Below are 16,402 nucleotides of genomic sequence, written 5' to 3'. Positions count from 1 at the left end.
TGTGAACCACCACTGTGATGAAGGGATGTGAGCCTGGCTTATGTAAGGACGTTCACACATGAAAGTTGGACTCATATACTGAATTTGTATGAAAAAAAAGAAAAAAGAAAAATTAGGCCAAGGGAGTTGAAACCTTTATTTTTTTTCTTTTCAAAGAAATTTTATCAATTACCAACTGTAAGCCATGTCTCCTATTCCCATGGAGTGAGAACAGGGAGGGAAAAAAAGGCGTCAACAGATGGGGTGTCAATTAGTGAGATGAGACCAGCCATCGCTCTTTCAAAAATACATTTTCTTGGCTGTAAATTCTACAGTTTAAGACCAGGCACTGTGATGTGGGCTTTTAATTAATTCTTTATAGAGCCAAATTAATCTTTTCCCTCTAAAATATGAAATGAACATAAAAGGAAATGTGAGTTCTCTACCACCTCCCCTTCGGAGGCCACGAGCAACATGCAGTTCCTGTGGTTCCTCGCCCAACTCCACGTCAGCAGGTAGAACAATTAGGGCTCCTCTACTACCTGTGACCCAAAGATGAGTGTTGGTCCCTCTGCTCTCCAAGTCAAATGCCATTGTTTTATTATACAGAGGCTACCTGAGAATCTTTTTCAGGAAGTCCAACAGGAAGGTGACTTTCAAAACTGAAGTGCCAAGACAACAGTATCTTCCTCCTGGCTCATTCAATCTCACCTTTTCCTTCTCCCATATAGACATGTAACTCTCTTTCTCCTGAGAAAGAGTAAGCAGCCTTGTGATCACCGCCCCTGGTGAGATGAGGGTCATGCTGACAACTCCACAAAATCAGTGCACGCAATATTTATGAAGGACACCCAAGCTACAACTCGTTAGTTCAGCGCAGGTTGCCAACTTGGACAATGGCACAAAGCCCTGAGTTTGCCCTGGAATTCCTGCATTCAGAGGCACTGGGAAGGCATCAACCTATACTAGTTCCAGGTCTGCCAAAGACGAATGCAATTAGGTGGGTGGGAAAGGTGAGGTGACCGGGGTCACTGGATTCTGTGGTAAAGAAAGAGCAGGCGATAGTAAAGTTTGGGCTCATCTTCCAGCAGAGGTGAAAAAAGCTTGACAGGTTTTTTTAAGACCCATGCCACAATCTAAAAATGATTCATCTACAAGGCATAACATAGTTCTTGCTTCATAAAAAGAGTACCACAATTTTTTTTTTAAATATACTTCTACCAAAGGAACCACGTTTGAACACTGCAAAAAAGGTGTTCCACTTAAAGCAGAACAAGATACACCACCCACATCCACCCCTTTTCTCTCCGCTCCCCTCCCAACCAGAGGCATGTCACTCCCAGGAGACTTCTGCATGGCACAGAGGCTAGGGCCAGCAAAGGCCAGGAGACTTGGGGGCCGAGATGGTTAAGCACGCCAGGACTGAAAAGCAAAGGGTCAGCTGTCTTCATCCAGGATCTCTGGATGTTCCTTCCAGAAAGCATCCCCAATGATATTGCAGTGCAAGGGCACCACCACAGTCCTGGTCCGGGTCACCGCCATCTTTTTTCCTTCCATTTCTGCTGGCAGCTTAACTTCTTTTGTTGTGATTTCCTCCACCTATAGGTAAAGTTAAAATATTGACATTGTTAACTAGAGAGTGGCTTTGGGACAGAAGACGGAGAAGTGGGCTATATATTTGGTTGGACAAAACATCCATTTGGGTTTTTCGAACAACCCAAATAAACTTTTAGCCAACCCAGACAAATATATATTTTCAGACAGATACATATCTTACTATACCTGAATTTCTTTACAACTAAAAACACACTTTTTAAACAGTTATGCTGCTCTATTCTGAGAGGAGATCTTAGGAACACAGAAGGGACTCTTTGTTCCTTGTTAGCAATAACCATAGAATTAAAGATATTTCTGCTTTCCCACCTGCTGGTCCAAAGAACAAATACTTAAAAAATACTAATAAAAGTTGCCAGTGAGATCCTGAGCTCTTAGAATACTTACTCCCTTAATACTTAAAAACATTCATTTCAGAAAAAAATACTTTAGATGGAAGGAAATAAATTTAGAGACATCATTATGCCCAGGAGCTGGATCAGAGAGAAAATATTGGTAGAATTAAGGATTTAGATGAAAGGAGACAAAATATTAAGTTAACTATGACTGTCTAGAGAATCTCTCCAACATTCTGTAAGGGACAGAACCTTCACATACAACATCAGTTCCTCAAATTATAGTTCTCATGGGATGGGTGGGCCATTTAATGGTCCAGTGTGGGATTTTTTTAAATGTTCTTTGAATGCAAAAATTCTCTAATCGGCACTATACCTGTTAAAGGGGTTTGATTCGATTTGGGGAGAGCTTATGACACACAAAAATAAATTCTAAAATTCTGCAATTCTCCTTATAGAAGGGGGGAGTCCAGATCACAAACTTGAATGATGAACTGACAAAGCAAGCATCCATAGTAATAATCTATAGCATCTCGTTTTGGAAAGGGGCTAATCTGTGCTAATGACTGGAGTCACATAAGCACGCAGGCAGCAGGCAAGACAAAGCGTGGGTTGGGCACAGGCTTTCTTTCTGACCTTCGTTTTCCCTTAGACATAACAGCATTACCTTCTGCCATATCAACACAGTCCCCTTCCTATACATCAGTGGCTCATTATTGTAGTTGATGTTGAATTCAGAAAATAAAATCTCATTCTTGTCTGCTGCAAGAGTTCCCTGAAGAAATAAAAACAAATATAAAAAGCTTTGTAGGTCTTTTCTCTCCCCTAGCCCCACCTATCCATTCCACTCTCTATCTAAACTTCTAGCAACAAATCAAGAAGTGGAAGCATTTCCTCAAACATCGTATAGGTATTAATGAATTTTAAGAGCAGTTCAAATCTTATTTAAATACAAAAGTCCATGAAGTTCTCTTCTGTAGCAAGTAACTGGCTTCACCAATCACTACTGTGATGGAGTGAGAGGCACTAATAGTTAAGAGTACTGATTCTGTACTGGATAGTTTGTATGTTTTATTAGACCCTCATAACCATCTCCATTTTAGAGATGAGCGCTCAGAAGCTTAGAAAGATTATATAAATTTTCCAAGGCCAACGGTGCTCTTACACTTAAGAATAAGAATCAAAATCCAAATTCAGTGCTTCCAAACTCTGGCTACATCTACCAGTCTTCCTATTATTGCTACCCATCTTTATCACTGTTGTTAATAATGACAACCGTTTACTGAGTCATTATAATGTACCAGGCATTGTATTAGGAGTTATTACAACACATCTCATTTCACAGTTTACCTGCAAGTAGCATCTAATAATAAAAGTATTTATTAGTTACTTACAGCGTGCTTTGTACTAGTCTATGTGTGTTTTACATGCATCATGCCACTTAAAATTCTCACTATAAACCTGTAAGGTAGGAACTATTATTTTCCACATTTTACCTATGAAAAACTAAGGCAGAGAGGTAAAATTAAACAAAAACATCTGAGTACAGTTATTTGACTCCCCAGAGTCTGAGGTCTTAATGATATACAAGAGTCCTAACCCCAAACTCCAGGTCCCCGGCAACCAGGTGGAGCTGACAGAAAAGACGAGCATGTGCCCCGTATAGAGGGCAGCCAATATGCAGCTCCAGCCAAGCATTACCATGTGGGAGTGTAGAGCCACTAATTCCATTTTCCAGCAGAGGACACTGAGGTTCAGGGAGTGGTTAACAGCTTACCCACAGTCACAAAGCAAGCAAGCAGCAGACCTGCTACTAGTGTGATCTTTGTAACTTTTCAAAACAAAGCTGTAAAAACTTAAGAGCTTAAAAAGAAGGCAAAATGTCATGAGAGATCATAAACTGTCCCCCCTGAAGTCTTAATGCAGTAAGATCTATATACCTGTAATCTCTCTTGGGCTTGTAATGGTGTTAAGCCAGCCTGCTGCACAAGTGCCCAGAACACGGTATTATAAAGATTATTGATGTGACCTGTAAGGAAAACAGAGTAACACTGTGTAGGGATGTAGAATCTTTTTTTAATATTCACCCTTCAAAGAGTACTGGAGCCCAATTTCTCTCCTCTTTAAAGTAGAGAAACCTCAGAAACATTTAAGTTACCTGCCAAAAGTCACACACAGGGAACATAGAGGGAAGCAGTGAAGCAGAAAAATTTTCTAACAGTTTTATCCTGTCGTTTCAGCTGTGCTTCACACAAGTCTGTTAACTTGTGCATTAGGCTAAGGAATACTTTCAAAGTTATTTGATTTGTATTATTCCCACCTCTTTTCCAATTCTTCTGGAAAAATCAAGACACATCAAATGAGTAAAAGTCTCACAAATATTTCATCATGTAAGGCAGGGTCACAACTCAAATACCCAATAAAGCCAGCATGAACCTAAGTTCCCCAGAGGAACAACAGAGAAGTAGAGGCACGCTGGCGCCTGTGTACATGCACATGTGTATGCATGTGTGTGTGTGTGTATAAAGACAGAAGTCACTATACAGGGTCTGACCAATACTAAGTGGAAATACAGACTTAGTATTGCCAGATAGTCTGATTTAAAAAAAAAAAAAAAGCTAAAAATAAGGAATATTTCCATAAAAATACCCAATTTTTCAAGTATTTTCAACTAATTTTAAAAACCTGAAACACTGCATTCCAAACAAAATACACATGCTGCTGCTGCTAAGTTGCTTCAGTCGTGTCCGACTCCGTGCGACCCCAAAGACGGCAGCCCACCAGACTCCTCCGTCCCTGGGATTCTCCAGGCAAGAACACTGGAGTGGGGTGCCATTGCCTTCTCCGAAATACACATGAGCCAAAACTATTTCCGAGCATCACCTCTAATATAACGAATTAGTGATGTAACTATCAATACATTTGTTTATTTGGTTTCACTTACAATCTGCTTGCCGCCAGCTGAGATAGTCCTTTAGAGTCTGGTTGCTAGGATACACTATGACTCTTCCATCAAAGCCTGGGGGATACAGAAGGGGCTGGTCCTCAAAGTAATCCCGCCAATAAAACACATAGCTGGAGGCGAACTGGGAAACCACGTGAGTCATAAACTTACTTGCAGAAGGCAGGTTGGGTGGAGCAAGAAAAAAGAAAATACATGGTATTAATTCAACGCCATGACAGGGTCTGTGGGTGCAACACAGTGATAACACAAACTGTCTGGAGAGCCAAGAGATAATATAAATTGAGTCAAGAAAAACTATTTTAGTATTTCAGTTTTATATTTAAAATGCAGCCTGCCTCTCTTTCTAGTCTTATAACGTAGTTTACTATTATCAAATGTTTTTCTATAGGATGTGATGTGAATTGATGGTTCAAGAGGATTTTCTTAAGAGTCTTGGGAGGAGGGACACCACTGTTTTAAAACACACCAATTCATTACATGACCTGCTTTCTGTGCAAGTTTCAACATACCGCCAAATTAAATTTGAGATTTGTCTAATTTGTACTGAGATCCTCCTTACTTAAACGTTTAGTTTCTGTTTCTATTTTCATGTTCAGCTTAGAAGCTAAGGTGATGTGAAATGGAAGAAGTATACAGAATGCCCAAATAACAGATGGAAGTACAACAGTCAACTTCTATACATATTATCAGTGTATCAATGTGTGTGTGTGTGTATATATACATATATAGACATACATACACACACACACACATTCTGCAGTTGCCAATACTATAGTCTGCAAGTTTATGATTAAGATAGTGAAAGTCATTCAGTCCTGTTCAATTCTTTGCGACCTCATGGACTATATAGTACAAGGAATTCTCCAGGCCAGAATACTGGAGTGGTAGCCTTTCCCTTCTCCAGGGGATCTTCCCAACCCAGGTATTGAACCTAGGTCTCGCGCATTGCAGGCAGATTCTTTACCAGCTGAGCCACCAGCGAAGCCCAAGCAGAAGCCAGATGCTGGTAGGAAATTTTCTGAAGGAGCTAGGCCACAGAATTACCTGGCTCTTCTTTTAAACCAATTGCTTTTTCGCTTGAACACAAAGCTGTATTCATCACTCTGTCCATATGCAATCACAATATCCTCCAGTTCATTCATTACAGTTTGGGCACATTTGGTCATTAGATGAAGAGCACGGCTGTCATTAGGTTTTATAAAGCTGTGTTTCTCAGCAAACCTTCAAATGGGAAAAAGAAAAGGGAAAAGGGCATGGCTGCAAGAGACCTTGTCATTAATACACAGATTAAACAGGCTGTTCATAAAGGAAAACATTGTAATAGTGCTGTGAGTCCAAACATTCCAGGAGCCACAACCCAATCCATTTCGTTAAGAACTCCAGTTTTTTCTTTTTAGCTCTGACCAACTAAGAAAAAGGAACATATATACTAATCCTCCATTCCCTTTTCTGTGAAATGGGGATAAATTTACTTCATAGGATTGTCCTGCAGGTTAGAGGGAGGTAACAAACATAACTACGCCTGCCTCCTTGGACTGCTCAATAAATTTTAACTACAGTAATCATTACCAAAGTACCATTTTTAAGAAATTCCCATCTTTCTGTTACTTTGTTTTTTGACTTTTCCTCTCCTGAATCCAGTCCATGTGCCCTGTTACTTATAATGAAACAAGAATATGCTCTGTATAGCGTTGTCCACAGCAAGCCCTAAACAGGCCGCTGAACAGCAAGACCTCAAAGACACCTAACAACCAGTTTGGCCATCGGTTGAAGAGCTGAAATAATGCGCCCAAGAGTGACTTCTTCCGCCAAAGCCTTGCTAATGGACACCTCAGGCCAGCTCCTCACCAGTGGAGCACCCTGTCTCATTTTTAACTATCCAGACTACTCGCGTTCAAGCCAGTTGTAGCCAGCACATAGTGTGATGCTTAAGGCCGCGCAGGCATTGGCTGCCGCGTTACCACGGTAACCACGGGCTGCTGCGCAGGGGCCGCGTTCAACGGAAACGCCTGCGAAGCACGCACCCCGGGCCGAGCTCGCTCACCGATGGAAATTCCTGCCGTCCAGCCGTACCACCACCCAGCAGTGGGGCAGGCATGTGTCGTCAGCCTCGAAGTCCCGCACGTACTCGAATTTGCTCTTTGCCATGGTCGCTCCCAATTTCAAGCACCGTCTCAGAGTGACGGAAGTAGCAGCCAAGCAATCGCGAACTTTCAATGTGCCAGCAACCCACATTTCCCCCAAGGTAGGGAAAAGAACAGAGAGCTCCGCCCCGGAAGTTCCTGTGTTTTCTCGTGGTCGCTCTAGCCATTGTGGAGGCCAGCATCTCGCTTGCCTCTCCTTGTAGTTCGTAATGTACTTCCGGGCCTGGAAGGAGGGTTCCAGTCTTCCTTTAGCACTATTCCTGATTGCTACCATATGTCCTGTCGGTCTGCTACAACTCATTCTCACGAAATTTAAAAAAAAAATTCATTTCTGGCCAAGTTTTAAGGTTTAATGGTGATTTTTTCTTTCCAAATAGCATTTGTTAATTTGCTGTAAAAAACGTGGTATATATCGGAAAATATAATTTAAGAAAATTAACACGATGTCTCCCTTCTCCCCGCCAGAGCATTGTGGATGGTTCTTTCAGGTCTCTTTTTATATATTATGTTTACACAGGGAACACACAAAATTGGAATCAGACACTTGTACTACAATTTTTATATTTTTCACCTTGAGTAGTTTTCCAACGTCATTAAATATGCCAAAGGGTGACTTTAAAAAGAAAAAACGGCCTCATATTCTAACATATGTAGTACTAAGTTAACTCATTCAAATTTTCACAAAGGCTAAATGTTTGAGATGTTGTTGCTGGTGCTTGCCAGTGTGCCAAGTTGCTTCAGTCCTGTCCAACTCCTTGTGACCCTATGGACTATAGCCTACCAGGCTCCTCTGTCCATGGGATGCTCCAGGCAAGAATACTGGAGTAGGTTGCCACGCCCTCTTCTGGGGGAATCTTCCCAACCCAGGGATGGAATGAACCCTTGGGTCTCTTATGTCTCCTACGTTGGCAGGCGGGTTCTTTACCATTAGTGTCACCTGGGAAGCTTTAGTAAATACTAGTAACAATAAAACCCTAATAACTGTAGAATGCTGTATGATTTATAAAGCGTTTTGGAATTCATTGCATATATATCCCCTAAGAAAATACTATTCAAACAATATAAGAAGATAAAAATAGTGAAAAGTAAATCTCTCACTGACCCCTAACTCCGTACTTTAAGCAATTACTGTTACCAGTTTCTTGTGTACCCATTGAGGAAGAGATATTGAGATAGAGATGGACACAGAGATAGAGATGTCTTTTGAGGCAGATTATGCTCGAGACTGAAATTGTTGCTAATTTTTATCTACTACAGGTTCACTGAGAATTATAATTTCACAAGCCAATAGCATACAGGATGTGTCTCTTAATAAGCCAATAAAGAAATAACCTACTGTAAATGACAGATTGATTTCACTGTTGTTCCAGGCAAGGGGAGATAGGAGAAATAAAGTCCAAATTCAGTTGAAGTGTATCTTTCCTATGAGGTTGGTCCTCAGGAGAGCTGGCTTAGCTAACCACAAGCTGATGTCTGCTGCTAAGTCACTTCAGTCATGTCCGACTCTGTGTGACCCCATAGACGGCACCCCACCAGGCTCCCCCGTCCCTGGGATTCTCTAGGCAAGAACACTGGAGTGGGTTGCCATTTCCTTCTCCAATGCATGAAAGTGAAAAGTGAAAGTGAAGTCGCTCAGTCATGTCCGACTCTTAGCGACCCCATGGACTGCAGCCTAACAGGCTCCTCCGTCCATGGGATTTTCCAGGCAAGAGTAACTGGAGTGGGGTGCCATTGCCTTCTCCGAGCTGATGTCTAGCTGGTAGCTAAAGGAAAGTAAGAAGTCCCCTGATGATAGAGCATGTTGTTAGGGAATGAAGCCGTGTTGAGGGGCAAAGTGATCTTTGTGAGGTTGCCGCACAGCTTTCACCACTGTGGTAAAAGAGTCACTTTTACCCCAGCAGGAGCATAATGCCCTGGGGTCTTCAGAGAGTTATTTAGGTCAGTAAAGAGTCACCATGCCCAGGTGGAAACTCTTGGACAATCCTCACAAACTCTAGGTACTTACTGTCTATATTTTTCCTCACCATAGTTGCTTTTTAGTCTATTTTTATTAGTAAGTCCCAAGTGGGGCCCCTCAGCAGCTGAGCTATTGACTGCTTCTTGATCACAACAGATGAGATAATGACATCCTGATACAACTTTACTTCATTCTTATAGAAAAACTGCTTTATTTCTTAAAAAAAAAAACTTGGTATTTTGTCTTTGCCATAAACAAGTGGATTTCAACAACTTCACTTTAGTGATAAACAAGTGGATCTGAAATCATATCAAACCACTTGGAGGTTTCTGGAGCAGCCTAGCCCACAAGACGAGAAGGAGCGGTAATGTGGGGTACCTGAGGAAAGGATGGGGATGCCTCACTATGGTCCCCTTCAGCCTTTGGGGCCTGGAAAAGGTCATTCATTGTCAGTCCCATCAGAAGGCTCTCAGAGGTTGGTGGGAGGCAGGAGCCAGTAGTTGCCTCTGAGGGCCCTGGGCAAGTAAAGTCACCCCTCCTGGAGAAGACTTGGAGACAGAGCAAGAAGGGCCAAAGGGAGCTATGGCTGCTCCTCTTCAAGGAATCCTTGGAGGATCTGGCTGGTGCTAAAATGCCCCACGCACCATTTTAGCCAACCCAGGAAGAGAGGACTTTCCACCACCAGGCCAATTACATAGAATGCACCTGTTGTGTCCATACCCCAGTCCAGCCCTCGATGGGAATCAAACCTTGAAAACAGGGGAGTGATGCAGAGAATCTCAGAACCAGACTGTGTCTCCCACCTTGACTTCAGGTTGTTGGAGAGCGAGCAGAGTGAAAGAGCAAACCCCGGGCCTCCCATTCCAAGCCCTTTCAACTAAGAGGCCTGGCCTGTGCTGGGGCTTCGAGGAAGGGAACACTTTTCACAAAAAGACAAATACTGTATGATTCTGGAAACTCAATGAAGTACTTAGAGAAGGCAAATTCATAGAGACAGAACACAGAATGATGGTTGCTAGGGGACAGGGGCAGTGGGGGAAGGGAGTTGTTTACTGGGTATAGAATTTCTGTTTTGTAAGACAAAGAGTTCTGGGGATTGGGTTCACAACAATGTGAATGTACTTAACACTACTGAATTGTACTGAAATGGTTAAAATGGTAAATTTTTTATGTGTATTTTACAAAATTAAAAGTTAAAAAAATTCTGCACATAACAGATATTTGTGACCTAACTGGACACTGATGTCTATTTTTTAAAACATTCTATTATTTAGAAGATCACTTACTCACTGAGACTGACAGAAGAAAAGTTGCCTTTGGTATGGAAGCCATATTTCAGTTTGTCTTCCCCAATGCTGACTTATTTCATTTTTACTAAGAGCTGTATTATGTAAATGAAATTTAGGGTAGAGCTGGCTAAGAAGGAATAATTTGGCTCTAAAGTCTCCTTCCCTGCTCTGAAACACTCTAATCAAATTTCTGGCTGGGAGTTACGTGTATTCATCCAGGAATGAACTCTTTGGTTCTGACGTAGTTTGGATGCAGAGAGAAGCATTAGGACATATCAAGATATACACAGTTCTAAGATTTAGAACTATTACTCTAGAGTAAATTAATGATTACAGGTCTTATAATTGCTGTAATACATTTATTCTGAATTTTTGAGATGCAGCTTGCATAAGTCAGAATGAATGGATTTCATTTCTGAATAGTCATTGACTGTGTGTCCTTAAAGAGATAGGTTTAGTCAACCACTCATTCTTTCTCTTCTTAGTAGGGATTCCACAGTGTGGTCACTGGAGGGCTTGGAAAAAATATTACAACAGAAAGGGGAAATTAGATGTATGTTTCATAGTTCATTTGATCTTGTTCCACTCACTCTCACAAATTTACTCATTCATTGAACAAATATTTCTTAATTTCCTACTATGTACCATGTACAACAGGATGTAACAGCAAACAATATAGCCATGTTACCTGCACAATGGAGGCTTCCCTGGTTAGCTCAGTGGTAAAGACTCTACCTGCCAATGCAAGAGACATGAGTTTGATCCCTGGGTTGGGAAGATCCCCTGGAGAAGGAAATGGCAACCCACTCCACTATTTTTGCCCAGGTAATCCCCATGGACAAAGGAGCCTGGCAGGCTACAGTCCTTGGGGTTGCAAAATAGTCGGACACAACTTAGTGACTAAACAACAGAACAACAACCTGCATGATGGAGTTCACAGCCAATGATGGAGACAGATATTAAACACGAGTTTCACAATAACTGTTAAACTAGAATTGTATTAAGTGTTGTGAAACAGGTTGGGGGCCCTGCCCTGATTGGGGGACTGGGGATGAACCATGAAGTTTTCCCTGAGGAAGTAGCCCTTAAACTGAGGTCTGAATAATGAGGTCAAAAGACCACTTGCTCTGTATGTTTCTAGAGTTGTTGAATGAATGGTTCACCAAAACATTTTGCTTGTATAAAGTTTTAGAAAAGTACGTGGAGTGATGTGAGTTTCCACATCATGGATCAGCCAATTAATACTTAATGGGAACCTTCGATGTGTAAGGGCACTGCGCAAGGTACTGACTGGGGAAAAAAAAAAAAATACCTTCCAGGTGTAAAAAACTTATAATTCCCAAACCACACTCTCATTTATTATCTCATTTTTCCTTTTAATGAGTCTGAGGGGGAAAAATAATCCTCTCCATTTCATAAGGGCTTCCCTGGTAGCTTAGTTGGTAAAGAATCCACTTGCAACACAGAGACCCTGTTTCGATTCCTGGGTCGGGAAGATCTACTGGGGAACAGATAGTCTACCCACTCCAGTATTCTTGGGCTTCCCTGGTGGCTCAGCTTGTAAAGAATCTGCCTGCAATGTGGGAGAACTGGGTTCGATCCCTGGGTTGAGTAGATCCCCTTGGAGAAAGGAAAGGTTACCCAATCCAGTATTCTGACCTGGAGAATTCCATGGACTGTATAGTTCATGGGATCCCAAACAGATGGACACGACTGAGTGACTTTCACTTCACTTCACCATTTCATAAGAAAGGAAACAAATTCTACGGGAATTGGTTAAATGATATGCCCAATATCCCATGGCTTCCAAAGCCAGAATTAGAACCCAGTCCTTTTGATGCCAAGTCCAGGTCTTCTCCACTCTACCACCCTGCCTTTCTATGTTTTAAAGGAATGAAGTGGATAGCTGCTGTTTTTGCATACTCAGCATCCCTGTTACTCTCTTTTGGCAAAGGCACCCCAACTCTCCTTTCCCCACCCTCAGACCATTTGGCTTGCATGGGGATGACCCTATTCCACTTTTGCTCCTGGGTGAGCACTTGACTAAAACCACTGTACTGTCACAATGTGAATTAGAAAAATGCACTCTTTTCCAGGAGATATAGCTGTGTACCAGGCAAAACTATGCTAAGTATGCCCTACAACCTCAGCTTCTGCTTGTTTTCTTTGCAGTAAATAACAATGAGCACAAACGCTTGTGGTGGCCCCACTAATAACTGAGATCTGGCTAATCAGGCTCAGAGATATGCACCTAGACCAAGTCAGGTCAATGAGACAGACTAGCACTGTGTTAGAATGACTGTGAAAATGAGACTCTCCTTTTAGAGTTGCTGCACTGGTGGCCGTGTAGCTTCAAGTAGGAAGAGCCCCTCCTCCTTCCAAATTAGCCAACACAAAGTGAAAAAATCCAAGAGATGGAGAAAAAAATTTCTGATGACATTGAGCATCATGCCTGGAGATAGTGATACTCCTAGACTCTTTTAAGTTCCAGAAAATCATAAACCTTGTTTAATATTTTTCAAAGCTGTATCCTCCTTGCCTAGAACAGTGGCACATGGGAAGCAATCAATAAATATTTGTTGAGAGATTGAGCCAATAAGTTCCTTTTTTTATTTATGAAATTAGGTTTCTAGATGTCTTAATTCATTAAGGGTATACTCATTTTGCCCAATTCTCTGTTTATTTCCATGTATTAGGTAAGCTGGTTATGTTTCCTGATCTTGGAAAAGTGACCCTATGCAATAGATGTCCTGGAGGGCCTGAGTACATTCCCCTCTGATCATCAGAGCTATATGCTCTGGGGGTGCCCCATATGTGGGCTGCATGGGTCCTTTTTGTAGTGGGAGTGGCCCCGATCCTGGCTGGCTCTCAGGTCCTGCTTCATGAGGTGGCTGCGATTTATTGGTGGGCAGGGTCAGGCCCCAAAGTGGTCAGCTGTGGGACCCTGGGGCACCGAGCTGGTGCTGGCCTGCTTGTGGGCAGATAATTCCTGGTGCTAATAGACTAGCATGAAGTTCCAAAATGGTGCTTTCCAGCACCAGTGTCCTTATGGTGGAACAAATTCCCAAAATTGGTGGGGTCGCACAGAGTTGGACATGACTGATGTGACTTAGCAGCAGCAGCAGCAGTAACTATGTCTGCAGGGGGAGTCCTAGCTGCCTTTTGTCCCTTTGCGAGATTTGCCAAGATCAGCAAGTGGGTTTGACCAAGGCTCCTTTTAAAACTGCTGTCTATGTAATGGGATTCTGAGCATGAGAAATTTTGTGTGCACTCTTTAAGAGCAGAATATCTATTTCCTACAGCCATCTGGCTCTCCTATATGCAAGCCCTTCAGTTCAGTTCAGTTCAGTCACTCAGTTGTGTCTGACTCTTTGTGATCCCATGGACAGCAGCACGCCAGGCCTCCCTGTCCATCACCAACTCTCAGAGTTTACTCAAACTCGTGTCCACTGAGTCAGTGATTCCATCCAACCATCTCATCCTCTGTCATCCCCTTCTCCTCCAGCCTTCAATCTTTCCCAGCATCAGGGTCTTTTCATTAACTCAGGTTAAAGAGTCAGTTCTTCGCATCAGGTGGCCAAAGTATTGGAGTTTCAGCATCAGTCCTTCCAATGAATATTCAGGACTGATTTCCTTTAGGATGGATTGGTTGGATCTCCTAACTGTCCAAGGGACTCTCAAGAGTCTTCTCCAACACCACAGTTCAAAAGCATCAATTCTTCAGCTCTCAGCTTTCTTTATAGTCCAACTCTCACATCCTTACATGACTACTGAAAAAACCATAGCTTTGACTAGACAGACTTTTGTTGGCAAAGTAATGTCTCTGCTTTTTAACTTGCTTTAATATGCAAGCCCTACTGGCCTTCAAAGTGAGACACTCTGGGTTCTCATCTTCCTGGTGCAAAACCTCAGTGTTGGAGAGACTGATGTGGGCCTCAGATTCCTTGATCCTTGGGGAGAATTCTGTAATACTTATTTCCTCCCATTTGTGGATTGCCCATCCCACGGTTATGGGTTTTCACTGTACTGCAACTCCACCCCTCCTACCCATCTCACTGTGGTTCCTTCTTCATATTTTTAGTTATGGCAAACATTTTCTGCTAGCCTTCATGTCATTCTCATAGATATTCGCTCTCATAGATAGTTGTAACTTTAGTGTGTCCATAGCAGGAGGCGAGCTCAGGGTCTTCCTACTTTGATCTTAGCCATACACCACCCCATGCTTAACTTTCATTACTGGTTCTGACTAGTTGGGGAACAAAAGTGGTTGAACACTAATACACATAATTTTCCCTCTAAATATTTCCAGCATAGTATTCTTCTGTTTCTGTGAAGAAATAATCAACTTGGGAAGAGGATTCAAGGGATTTTAGAGACTGAACCACATCATATACTGACACTGCATGAATTTACATTTAAGGAAATCTTTTCTGTCTGTAATATTTTGTTTTTGAAGATAATACTTGAGAACACATTTTCAGGCAGAATCTCAGAAACTACTACCTCCTTAGATTTGACTCATCATAGATGCAATCTGGTAGATATCCTATTTAAATTACTATATTTAAAAGTACAATTCTGTGATTATAGAATTTCAGGATGAATAACTGCAATTAAATCAGAGTCGAAACAGAGTAATTCTCTCTATATCCAAAATACCTTTACTCTCTAACTATATTTAGGCTTTGTTTTACCCATGTCTGAAAATGAGCATCATCTTTTCCATTTTCACAGTGAATTTTGGCACAGTTATTTTCCCAGTTAACCAGGCTTAAAAATTTGGAATCATTGCTGGATCTTTCCTATTTTTCTCTAATAATAATGGCTAACAACTTAGTATTTGTTAGCTGTGAAATTATATATTGAGCTCTTTTTTACAGAATATTTAACATCCCCACAACAGTTCTTTTAGGTATATACTGTTATTATACACATTTAATAGCTGAGGAAACAGCCTTAAAGAGATTAAGTGACTTGCCCAAGGTCACATAGCTATAAGTGGTACAGCTAGGATTGGAAGCCAGAAATGTAATACCTGAGATTATGCTCTTAACCATTTTCTACACTGTCTCCTAATAACATCATCGCATTGATTTGCAGATTTATCCATTCATTTATTTATTATTTCTTCACTGCATACTTCTTAAGCAACCATTCTAAATCAGAGAGTATAGAAGGTGCTAGGAACTGATTAAGACAAAGTCCCTACCCTAACAGTTTAGGGTTAGCATCTCTATGATATGGTGCCCTGCAGTTTCTGTTTCATTGCTATCAGAAGAATCAAAGTACGTGATAGATTTTCAGTTTTGATGTTCCTAAAATAAAAAAGGAAAGGAAACTTTGGTGTTCCTTTAACAAAAAAGTAAAACATATTACAAGTGTTTAATAAATATTATTTTTACTTCCATTTCTGTCAACACATGCATTTCCTTCACAGTATTTTCCAAATCTGCTTCATTACTTTTTGTGACCTATGGCTTCAGCCAAATCAAAGCCAACAGTGTTCTGGTCTCCTCATTTTGGCCAACAGCGAGTATATGTGGTAGGAGGCTGAAGATAATATAAATGCAACAACCACATTTTTGCCAGCTGACTAAATGCTCTTTTGATTAAAACAAGATAATAAAATACATAGTAGGCACTCTGCTGCTGCTGCTGCTAAGTCGCTTCAGTCTTGTCCGACTCCGTGTGACCCCGTAGACGGCAGCCAACGAGGCTCCCCCGTCCCTGGTATTCTCCAGGCAAGAACACTTGAGTGGGTTGCCATTTCCTTCTCCAATGCGTGAAAGTGAAGTCGCTCAGTCATGTCCGACTCCTAGCGACCCCATGGACTGCAGCCTACCAGGCTCCTCTGTCCATGGGATTTTCTAGGCAAGAGTACTGGAGTGGGGTGCCATTGCCTTCTCTGAGTAGGCACTGTAAGGGGTCTTAAATATTTGTTCCTTCCTCAGCTTCTTTCTTTTCCCATCTTTTCCATTTATTAACTATCTTACATTTTTATTTTAGGAACATTGAAACTGAAAAGCCATCACTTAGATTCTGCTGATAGCAATTAAACAAAAACTGCAGGGCACTGTATGATAGGGACCAAAGAGCTCTACTTACTCTTTATTCAGTAT

General features: G+C 41.6%; 1 protein-coding gene across 4 annotated transcripts; it reads right to left on the bottom strand.

Annotated features, from left to right (window-relative positions):
• Nucleotides 1–111: 111 nt before the first annotated feature.
• Nucleotides 112–7,404, bottom strand: THG1L (tRNA-histidine guanylyltransferase 1 like). 4 transcript variants are annotated; one of them, XM_055560669.1, is made up of 6 exons: nt 6,938–7,396; nt 5,938–6,114; nt 4,873–5,042; nt 3,869–3,957; nt 2,596–2,703; nt 112–1,578 (listed from the first exon to the last, which is right to left on the bottom strand). In XM_055560669.1, the coding sequence occupies exons 1-6, from the start codon at nt 7,336–7,338 to the stop codon at nt 1,417–1,419; spliced, it is 1,107 nt and encodes a 368-aa protein (XP_055416644.1). In that variant the 5' UTR covers nt 7,339–7,396; the 3' UTR covers nt 112–1,416. The 4 variants fall into 4 exon arrangements, with proteins under 4 accessions (XP_055416644.1, XP_055416649.1, XP_055416656.1 ...); XM_055560674.1 differs by lacking the exon at nt 2,596–2,703 and having other exon boundaries at nt 6,938–7,404; XM_055560681.1 differs by lacking the exon at nt 6,938–7,396 and having other exon boundaries at nt 4,873–5,038; nt 5,938–6,076.
• Nucleotides 7,405–16,402: the final 8,998 nt, after the last annotated feature.

This window comes from Bubalus kerabau, chromosome 1, assembly GCF_029407905.1.
Source record: "Bubalus kerabau isolate K-KA32 ecotype Philippines breed swamp buffalo chromosome 1, PCC_UOA_SB_1v2, whole genome shotgun sequence".
Lineage (NCBI taxonomy): Eukaryota > Metazoa > Chordata > Mammalia > Artiodactyla > Bovidae > Bubalus > Bubalus kerabau.
This window is presented reverse-complemented; position numbering and strand designations above follow the sequence as displayed.

Coding starts and splice junctions, on each gene's coding strand:
- THG1L (XM_055560669.1), bottom strand. CDS start 7,338: ATGAGTTGTAGCAGACCGACAGGACATATGGTAGCAATCAGGAATAGT. Junction 3,958..4,872: donor CAGCTGGCGGCAAGCAGATT/GTAAGTGAAACC, acceptor TTTTCCTTACAG/GTCACATCAATAATCTTTAT. Junction 1,579..2,595: donor CTGTGTTGATATGGCAGAAG/GTAATGCTGTTA, acceptor CTTTACCTATAG/GTGGAGGAAATCACAACAAA.